A 20,639-nucleotide genomic window follows, 5' to 3' on the forward strand; every position below is an offset into this window, starting at 1 on the left:
CACGTATCAGGGGATGTTTGCCTTCATTGTCGATTAGGGGGCACTGGAGCCTTTGCAGACAGTGACAACACTGACGGCCTCTTGCCCCACTGGCTGCAGCGGACAGGAAGGCCAGCTTCCTGTTTTTCGGCCCCATCAGTTCGGAGGACAAAAACATACATAACACAGGATTGACACAGGAGCGCAATCAGCACCCGACACACGTCAGGCCCACAGGGCACCCACCTACATACTGTCACACCCACCCATGAACACATAAACACACCCTGATGAAGATAGTATTTTCAGTCAATCATTATCCATACTGATCATAATCAGCTGTGACTGTGGCACAGTCAGTAATGACACTGTAGCAAATAATTGTCTGGGTCTGTTATATGCAACATGACTTGATGTTCTTGGGTCAATGAAGGAAAATTATGTTAGATGGTAAAGACTTTTCCTGCCTGACACTCCATGATGAGGGAATTTATAAATCAGCTTTAATTATATGCAATCCAATTATTTTTCAGTGTAAAATCCACACCACTGTGTGAGGGAGTAAAGCAGATTAAAGAACACACACAGAACTTCTTGTACAACCACTGTTCCTCAAGAACCAAGGAGGTAAGACTGTGAATGGCAGGAGAGAGAGAAAGAGAGAGACAGAAAGGGGGAGAGAGAGAGAGCGAGAGGGAGAGAGAGAAGGAGAGAGTGAGGCGCCTCTCACATCCCGCCATTGTCCGGTTTCCTCCAAGCTTCAGAACCAGGGCTTCCTCAGGACACAGGGCAAGGCATTTGGTTAGTTTAATAAAAACAACACACACACACACACACACACACACACACAGCTTAATAAAACAGCACACACATACACAAAAAGTGCATATACTCCGGTTTTTTGGGATGTTGTTTGCAGGTTACAGCAAACAGTGATATTAGGCATCGGATAAAGGCTCGACTGTTCATCTTTATGATAACATACACACTGTAAATATGTACATTACACATCATATGTTTTCTTTATGTTTAAAATCTTTCTATGGTATGTCATTTTCCATCTGCATATTTTCCCCCATTGTCTTTCTTTTAACACTTATGCCTCTGTTTCCATGTTCTCACTTCTTTTCTCTCTAGTCTTCAAGCCCTTTCATTGGTCAGACCATTGACATTTTGATGCATTTGATCGACACCAGTTGTTTTCAAACGTAATGTGACCTGACCACTGGCTGAGACTGTCTGCGCCACAGCGGGGTGGGTGTTTGACCATTGGAGGTCTTTCAACACTGATACCACCGAGCCGATTCAATGCAAACACAACACGGATCCCTGAGAGCAGGACAAGTCTCTGCTATTTATCATACAGTCAGCGTGTTTCAGACACAGTGGGGGCATGACCGTCGACAGTTTCACAGATAACCTCGCCTCCTCATGGAAGCTCCACCGGAAATAATCCAATTAACTAATTTGCTTACGCCGATTTTCCAGAAGAGGGCGGTGTCATAACAGTTTTAGCAACAAGCCCAGCCCAGTCCTGCAAAAACACCAACAAGTCGCACCACAGGGCTTCTCCAGGTTCCGTCAGCCCATTTGTTTCAAGTGCTCTGTCGTATTTTTTTCTTTTGAAAGGTTACTCATGTGCTCTGTATTGTTCTGCCCAGTATGACTAATTCTTAAATTAAATGAAAATGCTTCAGTTATGGTGAATCTGTCTCAGACTTTACCTCTTGTGAAAAATGAATAAAAGACTAAGATTAATGACTTTTTAACACTTAACACTTTCTGCAGTGTGATGTAGGCCAGAGCGTCCCCAAAGCCTCCACAGCAGCCCAGAGTGACGTCGATAACCCAGGATAAAAAGAGAGAGCTGTCAAGCCGTCCACAGATAGCTATAGCAATAACGGAAATAAGGGAACTTTACTTTCACAATAAAATCATATTTTTCTTAAATAGTTGCTTGGCCTCCAGATCCAATGGAGATTAAATAGGCTGTTTGTTTTCATTCTTAAGTACAGTGTGCTATGAAAAAGATTGTAGTACAGCCTAGGAGGTGTGTGCTTTAGTTGTCTGCTGTCCAGTGGATCAATCGGTGTTGCAGTGCAGGTTAGAATGAGACAGCAAAAGAGTGTTAATATTGTGTTTCATGTCATGATATTTTAAATTGATAAGTTCTAAATCAAATAGACTAGTGGCTCTGAAAGTGGGGTCAGGGGACCCCCAGGGGTCCTTGAATGGCTCCATGGGGGTCTCCATAAAAAAAGGGAAATCGTTTCTTTTTCCTATAATTCCATCCATAAATAATACAGGGACAGAAGTTATGATTATTTTGGTCAGCGGTTTTAAACACGTCATGTAATAAAACATCTAGAAGCAACATTTTTGTCAGACAGGGTTCAGTGGACATAAGCTTATCAAATGGAGATCCATGGTCTAATTTGAGTAAGTTCTTGGTCTTTGATGTGAAAAAGTTTGAGAACCACTGAACTAGACGAACATGCAACTCTTAAAGTCTACGTCATTTGTTATCTATGTGTCTATTTTGAATGGGATGTATTAAGATATGTATTTTTGCCTTTAGTCCCTTATATACCTTAATAAATGAATAATTAATGGATGGCGGAAATTTTCAAGTTAACATGTAAGGTAGAAAGTCTACTGAAAAAAATCTCCTTCAAACTTTTAAGAGATTCTGTAATTACGAGGTCTTTTGAGGACCCCTGTCTGAGGAACCCACTACCTGAATATTGATAGATTTTTCATATTTTTGATTAATGTGTAATGAGGGAAAAGCAGTACACCCTTTGAATTATATTTAATTATTTAACTGTGAGCTCTCTTGTGTGTTCATAAGTGGGGTTTTTTTTCCTTTTAGAAATAATGTACAAATTAGGTATTTCTGACAAGCTTACCTAAAACTTTGGCAAAGTTTACACTTTAAAGTGTTACGTATTTTCAGGTCAAAATCAGTGATTTTGAGGCTCACATGCAGAAAAAAAAAAAAAAAAAAGTCAACTTTGCTTCTTTTATTTTGAAAGCGGGGGGCCAGACAGTGTTTCCGGTGAGTGTGTGGACCGTGCGTGAGGGCGCACGGTGACAGCAGCACAGCGCCAGGGAGAGCGCGGCGGAGCTGCAAGGAGCCGGGAGCGGAGATGTGAAGGTGGAACCGGACTGAGCAGCATCGTGTTGTGTTACTGGCGTCTGTTTCTCTGAGCAAAACACAGCCGACACTCCCACGCAGCAACAGCAGAGGCTTCATTTGGATTTTTATCATCACTGGAAATATCCTCGCTTATTTTTCTTTTCTTCTACCCCTCTTTCTGGCAGTGTGCACCTTCTCAGAAATTGACTGGAAGCAGTGTTACGGAGAGTGAGGAGCATCATTTACGTTTAGTGGATATATATATATATTTTTTTTATAATTACACAATTTGCAGGGGGCAAAGTGCCCCGTGAAGATTTCCTCTTGCTTTATGGGATTCCTTTCGACGGAGTCGCGTTGTTTTAGATAAGAACACATTGGGCATCATGAGTTCCAGTGGTAAGTCCATTCTTGCGCGCTTTATCTCTCCACTTGAAGCGCAAGGACAATACCTATAGGTGAGAGCAGAGAGAACTACTATAGAACAATAGAAGCCCATATCGTGTCTGCTAGAAGAGATTACAGACAATAAACATTAAAAAAAGATGAAATCAAGGTTTAACTCAACAATGTTCCTTCACCTCTAAAGGAATATTAAATTTCACAGTCATATAAAATTGACCTTTTCCTGAGTATCCAAAAGTAAATATGTGGGACTAATGTGAGAAATTCAAATAGCTAGTGTGTGTCAAGCCCTTATAATAGACTTGGAGCAGGTTGAGAGAGGATAGGAGAGCTAAGTATATCTGGAGGTCAAAGTAGCATTTGCCCAGAGTTCAGATGGGAGAAGCATTTTTGGGATTCTTCATCTACATAACAGCTGTTGCTTGGGCCCTCCCAATGTCTGCTTCTCTCCTCCTTCACTTCTCTTTCATCTCCTCTCCTTCCTTGTCGCCTTCAACACCAGTACTATAGCGCATTTGACCTCTCTTGGGGAGACCACCCAGGCTTTCACCTGTCTCCTCTTCATAAAAGTCCACCTGTCTTCTAACACGTTCACCGCAGGGGCAGGAAACCCTCCAGCTGGAGGTTTCTGACCTGACCGCTGCTGGTCTCATGGAGTTTAGTTATGTGTGATGCAGCATATGACAAATAAGTCTGACAGCCTGAGGGCTCCTGTCATACTTATCCTGGACCAGCCTGGGGGGGCTGCAGTGATGCTAAGCTGACCTTGTATCAGCTGACTGTGATCCTGATCCTCTGTCAGCTGAATCAGGACTTTCCCTGCAGGGCTGGCTGGGTCAGCTGTGTGCACGCTCATATGCCTGCCTCCACTTTGTTGTGTTTACAAGTTATCGCTGGTTGATGAGGCAGACTGCTTAGATCTTGCAAGGCTGACTTGCAAGATATAAGCATTCTTAGATCTTGCACCCCCATCCACCAACCCCCACCCCCGTCCCTAAGCTGTCAGTGAGGCCAGTTGAAGTTGACATGTGCCAGGTGCTGACGGTGTGAGGCACTTCCTGTCCTCCCTCCTCTGTCCTCCGTGTCTACAGGAGTGAACCGGGCATTACTGCATCATTCATAATCCAGCCTGTCATTGTGTGGCACTACATTATTCATTCATTATTCATTATCCCACTGCTCTTAACCCACTGGTACCGAGCCTTGCCTGACTGCCAGTTCTCGTGCCGTGCGTGCCGGGAGTGGTGTTGCAGCTTCTGGGTTGCTGAGAAAATATGTAGAATTCTTTTGTTAAGCTTCAAAATGCTTTTCTCAGCTGACACACTGAGGGGGTCGAGCACATGCAGCCAGCATGTGGAGAGCTGTCACAAGCCTTTTGTGATTTAAAAGCATGTGCTCAAACAGGAATCCACACAAGCACACACACCAACACGTCAACCTGTGGTTTACTATTTTCATGTGAACCTGTGCGCATTTAACCATGCGTGTGTGTGTGTGTGTGGCAGATGGTGGTGTGGCATGTGTCTGTACACAGCTGAGGAAAGAACATCTTCTCTCCTCTCCTCTCCTCTCCTCTCCTCCTCTCCTCTCCCTCCAGTCAGTCAAACATATGTTTCCCTCCGCTCTCAACACTCTCAAGGTTTGGACACGAATGGGCCTGTTAGGCTGTAGTGTGTGCAGCGTTTTCCGCTGCATTGGGTGTGTTAGCCCAGAGGCCATCGACACACACAGCGTAATTACACACAGCTCTGACTGTCTGTCTTCATCTTCTGGGCCTTCTATCTCTTCTGTTCACTGGGTTTAGTGTGTGTGTGTGTGTGTGTGTGTGTGGTCAGACTCTTATTTTCTGCCTGGCTGGCAGACAAGACAGGACTGGGGGTGTAGAAGGTTAGTTTCTGGTGGAAAGGACCTTGGTTTAACATAGTCTGATATACACTCTCAGAAATACTGATGCTGCCAGAGAACACTTGCATTTTTTTCCCAGATTTTGGCCTAACTGATAAATCAGAGCATTTCTGAGACACAGCGTACGAACAGTATGTGAGTTTCAGGGGAGTGATAAAACACATGTTGATCAATATACTGATCATTGAGCTCAGGGACCTGTAGGGAACTGCAGGCCCATACATCACAGGCAGCACTCACACCTCTCTCCTCCTCTCTCCTTCTCGCTGTACAGCACAGAGCGATCAAGAGTCACGGAGAAATTCAGGGCTGCAAGTTGGGATTGTAAATGTTCCTTCACATGATATAGACATGATGTGTCACATGCAAACCTAATGATTCACACATGTAATTTGAATGCATATTAAGTATGGAAATCAAAAGCAAATGTAGTCCATCCAGTGTGGATGGATCGCTATGAAATTTGGTACAAATATTCATGGTCCAAAGAGGATTAGTCCCTTTGACTTTGGATCAAATATCACATCATCTTCCCGATGGATTGGCACAAACTCTTTTTTACAGACGTTAATAGTTTCAAGACAATATGACCGAATGATTTTCGCTGACTTTTCATGAAGCGCCACACTGAGGTCAAAATATCATGTGTCCAGTACTGGTTAATGACCAAATACCTGCAAAACTAATCCCATCAACCTGAGCTGTACTACTTTGTGTTAAGCACACTAAGCTAAAATGGTAAACACCGTAAACGTTACCTGCAAAACATCAGCATGCAAACATAATGATGCTGACAATTGCATTTAGCTTTTACTGTGCCTGTGAAATTTTAATAAATCAATTAAATGTCATTTCCCCCGTTTAAGACTCTTCTAGAGACGTGTCAATAACTTAAAGCACAGTAGAATCAAACTGATTGATCCACTTCCAAGAACTGGCAGTTAGTTCAAAAAAAGGTCTTGAAACAATCTGATTTGTTTTAAACTTGATTTAGTCTGCATCAGTGTGAGCTTTAGCAACAGTGACTGAGTGAAAGTGTTTTGATAATTCTTTAAATGGTAAGAAAGTGTTGAAAAAGCGTGTCATCAAAGTGGGTGGGTCATCAAAAGCGCATGGTTTCTTTTGCCAATAGATAATAGAAAGTTCATCGAAATCCAGCCTTTAGTTTGCCTGATGCCTCGTCATGGACCAAAGTCTTCATCAAGAGGAAATTATAATTTCATGATGGTGCTGCACGAAATGTCAGGGAGTCCACAAAATCACAAGAATGGTCGTCAGGGGACCATGAATATTCATTTCAAATGTCATGGCAGCACAGTATCAAGATGTTCACATCATGGTCTGAGCCAAAGTGCATGAATGGACAGAATGATCCAATGACAGAAAACCACTAGATAAGAAAAAATAAATAGATGTATTATTACAAAAGACTGAGAACTAGATAAAATGATGTATATTTACTACATTGGTTCCATGTTAGTTGTGTTTTTCCTGTTTTAAGGGAAGTATCAGCTGCAATAACGGTAGACAGGGAGGGGAGCTGTGTCCTATATGATTCCTGCTCTTCTGCCTCATCTGGTGAACAGTCCAAACTAGAGCCAAGCTCCATTTATCACTCCTCCTGCCAGACGCTTCAGCTCAATAACACAGAGAACAAAGGTAGAAGACAAAGATGCACAGATGCAAACACAGATGCTGGGATGCACAGATGAATATTCATGTAGTCATGTACAACTGGTATGTATTTACAGGCCATGTTTTTTTGTTCATTTGTGGCTACAATTACTGTGGTTACTAAACTGGTCTTCATCTTGGATTTTTTGCACAACATTATGGAAAGGAAATTTTGGAGACTGCAAAGAAATAACACTGGGTTGCTGTTTCTTCTGTATGCTCTGAGCTTTTTTTAAACAGTAGGCTCATTCAGCTCATAGCCAAACCATTGCGGCTATATTGTATGGTGTGTCCTCGAGGTTGCTGTCTCCATGACCTTGGCTTCTGGTAGGATTGAGTGATCATTCAGACTGTCAGTAGCAGTCTGACCCTTCTCTCTCTCTCTCTGTAGAGTGACAGTATGTTTGCGATACCACTGGACACTACCATCGCTCTGATGAATGCTCCTGCCCAAGGTCCTGACAGAGACGAAGGGAGATAAAGAGAGGGGATGGGGGAAGGCAGGGAGAGACCTGATCATTGGCTGTGTTAGATCACAGACAGGGAAGACATGTTGCGAAAATATACCGTATAGCAGATTTCATATTCCTATGCTGCTTGCTAATTTTTAATATTAATGTTTTATGTTCACCTAAAAAACAAAAAAAACATGTTCCTTTTAGCCTGACAGACCCCCTCAGAGGGGATGCTGTGAAGCTTTACTTATGTTTACTGCTTATTGCCAACCCTTTCACTGTAACTGGAGCTGATAAACCTTAAGGCTTGTCTATACCGGAGGTGGTTTTTTTCAGTTGTCCATCTCACACACATCCAATGGGTCGAATATGTTTCTATTTCAATCAGTCCAGTGGTCTACACAGGCTGCTTGAAAACTTACACTTTACACACAGCCATGCTTAAATTTGCTTTAGTCTATTTTATGTGTACAGCTACAGTGATTGTGCATTGGACTCAACGCTGCCTACACAACAGTACTGTGACAGAACGCATTCTGTGCAGACACAGGTGAAAGACTGAGGACGGTGTTGCTGCTTTCACTTTGTGGGATATGTAGTCAAAGCATAACCTTTGACAATGGCTTGGATCAGGTAATTGTGCAATTTTTAATGAAACAATACATGATTGAAATTTAGGTAAAGATCATGGTCTGGTTTATCCATCCATCTATCCCATCTATCCCTGTTTATGACTTTGCTGCCCTTTATAAATGTGCTGCTTCATTAATTCATAAAAAAACACATTCAATTCAAACATTATGTTTATTTATGACTGCATTAAGCTTGAATTTGAAAAACTGAACAGCAGTCTCTCTTAATGATTTTCTACTGAGTGATGGCTACCGATTGTCTTTTAGCACAGAATAATGCACACTAGCAGTTTTGAATAAGATGTGCACAGCTTATGACAGTTACATCAAACTACTTGCTTACCAAGAACTACAGCACTATTTCTAAACTGAGTAGTGTTTTTCCATGCACTTCTATGTTATCACAAACCATCCATTACATAAGTCACATCTTTGTAGTCAACCTTTTAATAACAAGTAATTTCAGGCAGAATTACTTCACTTTGGATTGTCAATATTAGCTTATGGAAATTTAAGTTATTTATCCCTATCAAATAAGTGGCTTAAATACTGTAACTAAGTTGAATTAGACTTGTTTTAAACCTGGCTTAGGCCTGCAGTCTGTCCACACAAGATGCTGAACCAAAGTTGTCCCAGTGTCGAAAAATTCATACAGTGAAATAATAAAACTGATGAGGTGTGGGCATGTGAGTAAAAACTACACAAAACTTTGGAAAGCAAACCTGAGTTGCAAAGCAACACATTTTTCCTTTGATAATTCATCTACATAGTCTTTGCATTGCTTCTCTTTGATTCTTTGCCCTGCTCTTCACTCATCTCCCTCGTCACCGCCAATCTCCCAGCATCCCTTGTGACTGAGCTCCCAGCATGTTCTTCCCCGGGGCTGTGAGGTCAGGGGCAGAAATAGCAGCAGCCTTTCAGTCCCTGGGGATGTTGTCAGCCTCTCTGACCCTGGCCCTGTTCTTATCACCTGTCTGCTGGAGGCTGTATTCTCCCAGGGCACTCGCCACTGATTTGGAGTCAGTGGATTACACCTGCAGTTGGGCGGCTATCATTAGAAGAATGACTCAACACCTCAGCATGGGAGGGTATGGAGGGTTGTTTGAGAGCTCTGTAATGGGTTTAGATGGGGAGAGCTTGGCTGCATTCAATGAGAATGGCCGCACTGACACAATTAGATAGAGTTATGTAATTCTTCAGCCTCTGAGCTGATTTTGTACCTGGATTCTCTGCTTAGGTGTGGCTTTTTGTCATGAACATTCAACAAGTTACATAAGCATCACATTAATTCACACATACTTGTTGAAAAATACCAAGAATACTTCCTCTTTACCACGCCTCTGCCTTGAACACTGCACTCCTGTGTAATTTCAGTATGTGTTGATGATTTTCATTTAGTACCTTGCTCACTTTTGATGTATGTTGTTCCCTTTATACAACTTTGTCTGCCTGGGCTGTGAAAGCAGAGGATGTTATACTATGCCAGAGGTTTGTTTTGGCCCACTCTCAGAAGGTCAGCATTGTAAATACATGTCCTGTGTGTTTCCAGTAGGTATTGGCACTGGCTTGCATGCACTGCCATTAGTTCCCATTATCTCTCGTTCACACCTGATGGGATCAGTGTTGCTCCATTTGGTCTTTCCACAAAAAAAAACTGCCTTCCTTTGCCTGGTCTCACGAACACATTTTCAAGGGAGTGTCATTATTTGAACCAGTGGCAGGGCACTTATCAGGCAGGGTAGTGGGTCCCAGTGGTGCTGCCAGCATTGTGGGGGAAACAATGAACTAACACAGAGTGTGGGAGACTGGGAATGGGAATTAATCATGCTTGCATATTTCCATTGCCCACAGTTCTGTCTTGTACAGGAAAGTAAACAACTATTTTCATGCATAAATTTTGTCTTACACCCATGGATGTATGTCCTCACACTCAGCCTACAAAATGCATATCCTGTTGTCAAGCTCGGAGCAAGCAGAGGCTGCTCAGGCTGTGAAGACGTGCAAGGCTGAGACTTTTTAAGTGCTGAGAGTCCTTCGAGATTCATCCAGTGAAATGGAATCAGTAGCTGGTTGAAGCTGGTTGCCCTGCCATTATACCCCCTCCACTGAGTGTAGGACCACTCAGATGCTCCTTAAAGAAGATGGAGCTGAATAAGAGACAGTGAACCCAGCTGTTCTGGCACAGACTCAGTATCAGGAGGCCAGTTGTCTCTGCTTGGGTATGCAAGAGAATCTGGTTATTGCCTTGAGGATGATGATGGACCTTTAAAGAGCCTCTAACAGGCTAAGAGGTCTTAGATAAATTCATTTTCCCCACTCATTTAAGATCAAATTAATCTATCATTTTGACCTTTTTGCCTGTGACAGCATTTATTCCATTACTGCTAAGGCTGAATGTGAGAACTTGCCTTCCTGACAATGTGAAATAGCTATCAGGCTTGCAGGAGTCTGACATGTAGGCTAATGCATAAGGAGGTAAGAGGATCCAGCCACTTTCTAACCTGATGCAGCAGTGTGCTTGTGTGTGTGTGTGTGTGTGTGTGTGTGTATTTGTGTCAGCCCATATGAGTGTGTGAAAAATAGAGATAGTGGGAGAGAAAGCCTGGAGCTTACCCATCTTACATAGGTGTCAGACCTCACAGCCTCAGAATAAGTGTTGACATAGCAACACTCTGATCTTATTGTATGAACTGCACAAAGTCTATAATGTACACAGAGCCCCAGTTACGGTGATGGATCGCTGCCAACATTGGAGAAATGCTGGAATATGAATAACATTTTTGTCATAACGATGAAATCCATTCTAATTTTCAACTTGCTGTGGTTGAAAACACTCTCGATTCTGTGCTGCTGAGAAACAATAATAATGGTTTATCAGGGTCACATTCATGTGGTCGACAGTGACAATATAACTTCATTACTAGGTAATACAATATCATGTTTCAGACTACACAATAGGCCATTTACATCATTTTTTAATGCCAATAACTGGAAGGTATAACTATTTGCGTTTAAGAAAGTTGCAATTTACCGTCCAATCATAGCTGACAACTGTAACTAGTCAAAATAGCCTTGATAAGCTTTGGGGTTCTCCTTGTGTTGTTGTTTATTTGTAATCCTTTCCAAAACCAAAAAATAACATCATCTGGTAAGGAATGGATTAAACAGCGTGTTTTTCTGTTCCAACTTCAGCTGTAAATGTTTGCATCTGGTACTAACCCAACATTACTTCTGAGGCCAGGAACATTTCAGACTACGATATTTTGTTGAGTTACATTTAGAATAAACGAATAAATGAATAAATACTATTTCAGAGTATCGGCTAATGTTAGCAGCTCTGTCTTTACATTTCAGCAACCACAGGAAAACTCGTCATCCGAGTTCGCCAGACACAGTCCTCATCCTCAAAGTCTTTTCTCATTTAATGTTCTAAGTGAAACACACTGTTCAAAAATACGGAGAAGCTCTAACCGGTGTCTTGTTGTCCAAGCATAAGTCTAATTCAAGAACAAAGCTGTTGATTTTCATGTCTTGTACATGGATCATCAGCTGGTGAGGATGCTAACTTTTTGCCTTTTACATGCAGCTGTAACCACAGATTTTAAATTAGCGTATCATGCATGTGGCCATAAAGTACATATTTAAGACCCCTTTACAGAGTTCTTATATGGAAGTTAGTCAACTCGAAACAAGTCAGCTCGAGAGCATTTTCAACCAGTTTCAACAAAACCATGAAGCTAATGTTGCTAATTATGCATAATTAGCTAGATTGTCGTAGCTGTTAGAATCTGCTAGCCACAGTTGTCATTTCAGATGGTATGTGGTAAGAAATGAGAAGCCTGCTTTTTTTCTACCACTGTCTGAAATCAAGGACCAATTGTTTTGAAAATTACAAAAAAAAATTCAAGTAGTAAATCTGCCATTGTAATCAATATGTATGTATTGTACAAGGATGAAAAAGTTCTACATACATAAGCTGTGTGCCATTTCAGGGGAACATCCTTTCCGACACACATCCTTTTCCAGGAAGGCCTTTGTAGCTTTTGCAGACTGCAAATGCTGAATCGAAATGAGACGGTCTGGCCTACGTAAAGGCCCTAGGTTTTTTAAGAGTTGTACTGTTAGCTGTTCAACTGAGCTGAAACCCAATATCTACATTTTAAAATGTAATTTTTGGGCTCTCTGTTTGTTTTGTTCGCTGCAATATTATTTTCATTATCGGTGTGCAATGATCTTGGGATAGCTTGGGCCATGAGGAATACACCTGTTGGAGCCTTTGTCACCCAGGAAGAGAAGGCTGTATTTGAACGGCCTTGTCATGCTGCTGTGATGCAGTGATAGTAACTAACTATGGGGGTGGACTAAAAAGAGTTCAGCTTATAAAGTAGTACTTATTATAATGTGTGCTCTAGTTGAACATAGAAATAGAGTATTAAATGTGTCTTTTTGTTTTATCACCAAGGCTCGATGGGTGGTGAGCGGATCTCTGGACCGATCCGGTGCCAGCGATGTCGGGAAGTCTGCAAAGGAGAGGTGGTACGAGTTCAAGACACCCACTTTCACGTCAAGTGTTTCACCTGCACCGGTAAGAACTGGAAGCTTGACCCGTAACAACGCAACACAGCAGGCATTCGAGCAAACAAACTGCAGTAGTGATCAGACAAACAGGTTGTTTTGCAAAGGCCTGGGTGGCCCTGCTCATAAATGTAGCAACAGTTATACAAGTGGGACTCATATTCCAGTGGTAAAGCAGAAACTAGACATCTCCTACACACGAACACACACACACATGCACACATTGACAGATACAACCTGTGTGCGCTCATTCATCCATCTCCTAGTGTACATGCTGAGTGCTACTATTAGCCCACAGTGAGGATTGGAATGGATCAGAGGTGCCTTGCAGGGGACTTAGGCTCCTGCTAAAGTAGCTTGTTATTGCGCTGCCAACTTGCAGGGGATTTCCACTGGGTTTTATGCTGTGGTCTAATGAGACTGTCTTAACCAGCTTTGCAGTGCTACAGGTGAACACTGGTGACCTACAACATACAATGGTGACATGATTACACATCTGCTTATGGAAGGAATAGTGTGGGATGTGCAGTATTTTAAAAATTGCTGGGTTTATATATCTGTTTAAATAGTTTGACATTGTGGGAAATAACTAGTCAAACTCTTGCTTTGCAAATTCAGATCTGTGGAGTTTAGTTTTTTTTTTAAAATACTATGGAGTTCTGCAACCAGCATGGTTTAGGTAAAAGATAACAATACATTTAAATTCAGTTTTTGTTGTCTTTTAACTCCTGTCCAGCTCTCATTTGTGGCATCTGTGGGCAAAATGTTTTGCGAGGGTTTCATGAGTTGGTGTGAATGAAAAAATAAAACCTAGGAAACTGACGATCTGATGAATGGGATGCTCTTTTTTACTTGGCTTAGGCTGCAGGAAAAACTTGTCCGGAAAAAAGGCTCCTTTTCAGGCAGGGAGCTGACATGTAAAATTGCAGGCATTTGCAAAGTTAAGTGCAGGTCTGAAAGGGGCTTATGACAGTCGAGTATCTGTGCATATGCAAATTCGAAATGAAAGAACCGAGAAATGTTATTTGTCATGCTGCTGTACGGCCTGGAGCAAGTGTTCTCAGTATTATGTTAATAATGCTATTTCTAAAGCAAAGACAAGTCAGTCATGAGTTACTTTTCAGTCATTTGCCAATGACTCTGAAAAAAGCAACATTAAGCAAGATTAAGAGGAAATACATACTTAACAGTCATCTAATCACAGGCATTTATTGTATAATGAGGAATTTATCTGACATAATTTCAGATAAGTCTTTCCTCCACTTTGTTCTGCAGCCATCATCATTTCTCATGGGTTCAACTTAATTATGTTGACATGATGTCACACTGGCTGAGATGTATAATAGAAAGCCAAAGCATTTTATGGTTCTCTGATTTAAGTACACTATAGGTTTGTCTCAATTCAGCAGTTTCATCCTTAGAAGGCTGCATTCGAAAACAGATTGCACCACAGCGGTGTGACAAGGCTGTCCCATTGCGAAGTCTCCTTCAAATGCGGGTAAGAAATGCATCCTTCGTTTACCAGGAAATGAGGGATCCAATGGATTGATCCTTCATAGCCCAACCTGTCCCAAGATTCAAGAAGAGAATATGGTGGACTCCGCAAATAAAACAGTGTTTGAGGATCTATAGGAAATCATCAGAAGACCATACCATCTAATATTGTTTTGGCCTTTGCAGTCTAAGCGGTCCTCGTGGACCATGCCTACATATACCGCGTCCACCGAAAGATCTGGCCCCTGAATTGGGAGACAGCATATATGCAAATTTATGCACAAGTTAGATAGACAGGTTGTGAGGAATGCAACAATATAAAACATGACCGCATACATGAGTGAAAATAGACCAGATCTGGCACTGTTCTCTGTAACCATCATATTTAAATAACTTGTTATATAAATGGTATCAAAAGCCAAAAACTTCGATTTTGCATCAAACTATTTTAACATAACTGTAATAGTTTAATACTTATAATCTACTTATAAACTAATAATTTTAGTTCGATACAGATGAGAATAAAAATAGGCATAACTTCTTATGTATCATGACTTGTTCCATATTTGAACAAACCTGATTATGAATTATCTTGATTTATTGTTTTTCAGGGTTTTTTTTTTTTTTTTTTCATCAGACTGGGTCATACTGTTATGGGTTTAGCTGCATTTCATTTAAATGTGCATCTTAATGACACATTCACACACATATACACTTGTTTTAAGAAAAACTTTTTATAGTTGATGCTTCAAATGACTCAGTCAGCCTTGGCAATCTTTCAAAGCTGGGTTTTTATATAAGTCTTCAGCAGCTGTTGTCAGAGCGAGGAGAAGAAGCTGAGTGAGTTGTGGTTGTTATTGTATGAGCTGCACTACACTGGTGTTGAGCATCAAGCCGTTCTCTAGTAGATAAACTCACTGAGGGCTATTCATTGGAGGGTTGTTGTTACATGTTCCCTACGTGTAGCCATCACACACAGGAAAACAGCTTATAGTGCACATGCACACACATGCACTTGAGCGTGCGCATCCATACATGCATGCACGCTCACTGTGTGAGTTGTGAGGGGTTGCTGTGGTAACGGTGTGAAGGGGCACCCGGGCCCTGGTTGGTGGATATTCTCAGCATCTCTATGGTGCTATTAACCAATCGGAAGGCTCTATTCTGTGCCCCAGAGAAAAAGGGGGGTGAACACAGGAAGCCGACAGACAAGAGAAGAAGAGGGGGGATGGGGGTGCTGTTTGTCGCCTAAACATTACATCATCACCTGAGTGTAATACCAGTCTGATTCTCTTCTTCCTTTCCCTCTCAGCCGCTTCACTCACAGCAGCATTAAAGTAATGGAAAACTGTCAGCGATGAGCATCATGTTAAATACACCTATCAGACAGCTCTCCCCTCTCATATTCCAGAGCGTTCTCCTCATCCCATGAGGCACTGGGGCACTATTGTGTGGCCAGGCTCTGCCACATCCCTGCCCATAATATGCTCTCCTGTATGGGCCTCTGCGCAGCCAGCACAGCACTTTCCTAAAGCTTTTATTGTTAGGTGTGTTAACCCCCCCCCCCCCCCCCCCCCCCCCCACACACACACACACACACACACACACACACAAACAAACAAGTTGCATGTTCTTTTGAACTTCATAAACTCCATCTACTTTATATTGTCTGTGTTGCTCTTGTCTCCCTGTATATTTTCTGAGGCTGAATAGCTCTGAATGAAATAACAGGATACACGATCGAATTTCTGTATTTTCTTCCATCTCACCGTTGCTGTTCTTTTAGTTTTTCTCCCTCTCCCTCTGTTTCTTTCTCTTGCTTTCCACCCTTTTTTTCCTGATGACAGTCACCCAAGCATGAAATCAATTTCTCATCTTGGGACAGGATGACATTGGCATGCAGGGCATGCGATTTGGAGGCTAATGGCTAAACTGTATTATACCATTGCACCAGAGTGACAATCCGCTGTCAGCAGCCAATTGCCTTATCTGTCAGACATGTTTATGAACTCTGTGATTGGGATGCTGTTTCAACATTTGATTTCATTCTTTGTTGGGCAATCTTTTTTCAGAGGATCAGCGTGTTTACCCAGGTTATTGACCTTGACCAATGGTATTGTGTGTGCCACAGTTCAGTCATTTCCGCCGGCAAAACCATGACATAAAACCTTAGTTATTTCCCCCTTTTTCCTCCTTCTCCTCTCTTTCTTTCTTTATTTCTGTCTGCTTTTTTCTTAAAAGGGCTGACTATGCCCCATTGACCAGATCGTGATCACTCAGCCTTAAACAGAAGCACTCTCACAGACACTTTGTGAGCACACGCATACACTTAGCATGCAGAAATACGTCCATCCATCCTGTCCACACTTTCTCAAGCCACATTACCTTACAAATACCACATTATCATAATTCCTCTGTCATGCATTAGTCAGAAGAAGAACAGATCACTAATCATGTGCATTTAACCTCCCATTCGATCCCATTATACAGCAGCTGATTATAGCATGAAAAAGCCACCACGCAATCAACTCGAGAAAGAAGTCTGTGGAAAATGCTGAAGACAGAAGCCAGCGCACTGCTTGATGCATCAACTCCAGACACAGAGAAGGGGGGTGCATTTGTGGATTATGTAGATCCCATAGCACTTCTCCGTGAAGCGGCGGGCTGTAGTGCGAGGACGATGTGGTGTTGTATTACCGGCAGACAGGCTGACTCGTGCATACTGGCCTAATGACATAGTGACCACATTTACCCTGCCTCTGAAGTGTAATTGGCACTCTTAGATTCCAGCAGAAACAGCGAGGTCTGTCAGTGGCACGAGCGCAAAACTAACACACATAAATCAAAAGCAAAACAGGCGTGTGTTTCCTGTGAAAGTCAGCTCACATGCTTACAAAAAAAAAAAACACAGAGGCACAGAAACAAATATACAAGTAGAGTCAGATGCAAACACAGACTCAGTCACACATAAACTGCCAAGCTGCTCCCAGTAGTTATTCATTTTCAGAGACAAAACAGATATCTCTCATAAAACAGTGCTGAAGGGAAAAGCAGATTTACACAGACAGGTCAGATAAATACTTGACTGCTCGGCTAATGCTCCATTTTTAGCTGGTATTCTCACCAGGGCTCGTGTAAAATTGCAGCATCTTTGTCTCTTTCTCTGCGGACGTGATTGAGTCAGTCCAGCCTCTCTTTAGATGCCATTAGCCCCCATCACTCAACCTTGGTGTTAATAACATCAACCTACTGTACTGAGCTGCTGTTCTGCTCTCTGAAGGCAAGGCAGAGACTAGAGAGAAAGCTAGTGGGAGGAAGGGAGGGGAAAAGATAAATAGTACGAGGAATAAAGAGAAAAAGAAAGAAAGAGAGGTTATGAGGAGAAAGAGAAAGAAAGACACAGCACAGAAGAAAAGTGGGGGTTATAGGGAAGGGGAGCTTCCTGTAGCTATAGCAACCACTGGTACGCTGGTCCAATCACCACACCAGTGCCTGGTTGCTAGGGAGAGATTCCGGCGGAGAGAGAGGGGAGCGCGGCAGGCAGCGGCGCTCTTTCCCGTCAACTCTCCAGGATCCAGGATAGATGACAGGGATTATTCCTCCGCTTGTCTCTCTCAAGCGTCACCGTCCTGAGGGATTTTCACACGTTGATGCCCTGCCTATTGTCTTTAAGTGTGTATACATGTGGGCGTGTGTTTGTGTGTGTGTGTGTATGCCACGGTGAGTTGGAGACGCTTAAGTGTCTGGCTCAGTGAAGGACTGATTTCTGAATGATAAAGAGGATCATTAAGGGGCAAACCCTGCTTGGTTGAACAAACACACACATGCACACACTAAACCAGTACATCTGTACACAGAGCTAGAGCTGTCGAGTATTTTTTTTATTGTGTGTTACAAATGCCCCGTCTCTAGCAGTTTGGTTGTCTGTGTGTGTGTGATCTCATTCATGCCTATTTTCCCCTCAGCTGAGTCTCTTATCAGCCCTCAGAGGGTTAAAAGCTGAAGGCCTCAGCAGCAGGGCTGGTCTGCTGGTATGAGGGGACTCCACTGGGCAACCATCTGTCTCCATCAGCTACTGCAGCCAAATGCTAGGGGAACCCTGTCACTCATGCACTATTTCTCTCTGCTTTAGCCTTTAGCTGCCTCTCTCTCTCTCTCCTCTTGCCCTTTTCTATGACCACATCTCTGTTTTCTGTTACTGTTTCTCTTTTTTTCTTTTTTAGCCATGCTATAGTGGCATGGCTCCAGTCAGTCCACCACTTTGGTCCAGACTGAAATATCTTAAAAACTATTGGATGGATTTCTACCAAAATTTCCAGATACATTCACGGTCCCCAGATGATGAATTCTACTGGCGAGGGTGATCCCCACCACTGAGTGTAACCATGACATTTTTGGTTTTGAGTGCTTGCCAAGAAATTTGGTATATGCATTCATGGTCCCCAGAGGATGAATCCTAATGACTTTGTTGGTGTGCTTGACTTTTGCTGTACTGCCACCACCAGGACAAGTAAAGTAACTTGACATCTACTTGATGGACTGGTCCCCAGAGGATTTATCCCATTGAATTTATTAATCCTTTGACTTTTCCTCTGGCACCACCAGGAGGTTTTAGTTCAGAGCAAAATGTCTTGGATGGATTGCCGTGAAATTTGGTGCAGACATTCATGTTCCTCTGAGGATGAGGAATTCTAACAACTTTAGTGATCCCTATGTTTTCTACTATCACCACCAGCAACTTGATGTTTTGGTCATAAATCAACAACTACTGGATGGATTGCAATGAAATTTGATAAAGACATTCATGTTTTCCACTGGATGGATTGTAATAACTTTGATGATCGTGTAGCTTTCCATCAGGTTCATCAGGGTCTAAGTTTGTTTATATGTTGGTTTGTCATCTCATATCTGCAAAACTAATGACATTTATATCTGTCACACTTGTACTTTGTTTAGTGCTCATCAGCAAATTACAGCATGCTAATACACTAAATGAAAATCATGACATGATAAATCAATATTGTAATTGTGAGCATGTTAGCATATTGTCAGTAGCATTTAGCTCAAAGCAAGGTGCCAAAGCTTTACAGAGCTGCTAGTGTGGACTGTAGACTTTTGTTCCTCTCCTCTTCCTGTCTGTCTGACCTCTTCTTCTCCCACCCTGCGATTTGGCACAACTTGAGAAAACACGTTATTTACTCTTGAAGTGTTTCCTCCTGTCAGAGGGGCTCAGATCCGGGGGACAGGGGGAGGGCAGAGGAGTCTGGGCCCCACGTGGTAGCACAGATGTGAGGGTGAATAGGTGAGTACCTCCCCTGCTGAAACTTGTCACTGCCCTATTACATAAACTACATGCCCCTTAGCCAAAGTATCTGTAGTTGCCTCTATTATCATGTAGAAAAAAAAAAAGCCTTGAAAATTAGCATAATGTTGACAGCAGCACTAAAACAATTAGAATATGCAGTGGGGCTACTTTGATGTACTGTACAAAGCATGTCCGTTTACTTAATAGCACATTATGAGGACCTAACAGTAGCATAATGAGCTGGGGGAGAGACGGGAGAGAGTGACCGAGAGGGAAGGTTGGATGGAGGTACTTTCTGTAGTAGTGAGAAAAAAAAAGGTGCAAATCAAGATAAAGTGGAGACCTTGTGCTCAGAGCCACAAAGATTTAGAAGCAGTCTTAAACTGAAAGACAGAGAAAGAGAAGGGGAGATGGAGGCGGGGGTTTCAGGACTATTTTGGGGTTCCGGCCCGGGCCGACTTTGAGAAGGGAATTTTAATTGCGTCTGTTGGCTGGAGATAAATACCCAATCATGCAGACCCCCTGTGGGTTTCTAATCAGTGCAGTTCTAATGACCACAGCTGCAGACACCATCCTACATGCTAACCTCTAATCACTTGACTTATAATCTCTAGATGTTAACTTCCTGCGATACCAAAAAAGAGAAGTACAAAGGAGAGAAGTAGCATCTTTTAGTTTCTGTCAATAGAGTTCCATTCAGGGAAAGATCATATTAAATGAAATTAAGTCTTTTAATGTAGTTTAGTCTTGAGAAACTGATTATGTTTGGTTTAGGATGATAATTGATGATGTGTGTCCATAAAATGATACGCATTTCTCATACAAACAGCAAATACAACAGCTTTTCATTAACTTAGGAATTCAACATAACTATGATTTGTGTGCGCTTTCCCACGAGTCGATATAGTATAAATCCCCAAAGGCTATTCATCAGACAGCGAAACAGACCAGTCTGGTTCTACATCAGTTGTATTGGGCTGCTGTTTTTATGGGTGAGTGTCCGCATCATGTGGTGCTGGTTTTGCGGCTGTAACCAAAACCTTTCTTCTGGGAGCCAAGCTAAACCACGTCTCTGC

At 42.3% G+C, this 20,639-nt stretch overlaps 1 protein-coding gene across 5 annotated transcripts in view; it reads left to right on the forward strand.

Annotated features, from left to right (window-relative positions):
* Positions 1-3,009: 3,009 nt before the first annotated feature.
* The window catches only part of ablim3 (actin binding LIM protein family, member 3), a 45,771-nt gene continuing 28,141 nt past the window's right edge, over positions 3,010-20,639 (forward strand). For 2 of the 5 annotated variants that reach the window (XM_071458076.1, XM_071458078.1), the window contains exons 1-2: positions 3,010-3,517; positions 12,652-12,774. In XM_071458076.1, coding sequence (XP_071314177.1) covers positions 3,505-3,517; positions 12,652-12,774 — 136 coding nt within the window. In that variant the 5' untranslated portion in view covers positions 3,010-3,504. The remainder of the gene's footprint in view (positions 3,518-12,651; positions 12,775-20,639) is intronic. The other 3 variants (XM_071458079.1, XM_071458075.1, XM_071458077.1) reach the window with 2 other exon arrangements.

The sequence above is a fragment of the Trachinotus anak genome, unplaced genomic scaffold (assembly GCF_046630095.1).
Source record: "Trachinotus anak isolate AG129_WGS33_773 ecotype Australia unplaced genomic scaffold, CSIRO_AGI_Tana_v1 ptg000021l, whole genome shotgun sequence".
In the NCBI taxonomy this organism is placed as follows: Eukaryota; Metazoa; Chordata; class Actinopteri; order Carangiformes; family Carangidae; genus Trachinotus; species Trachinotus anak.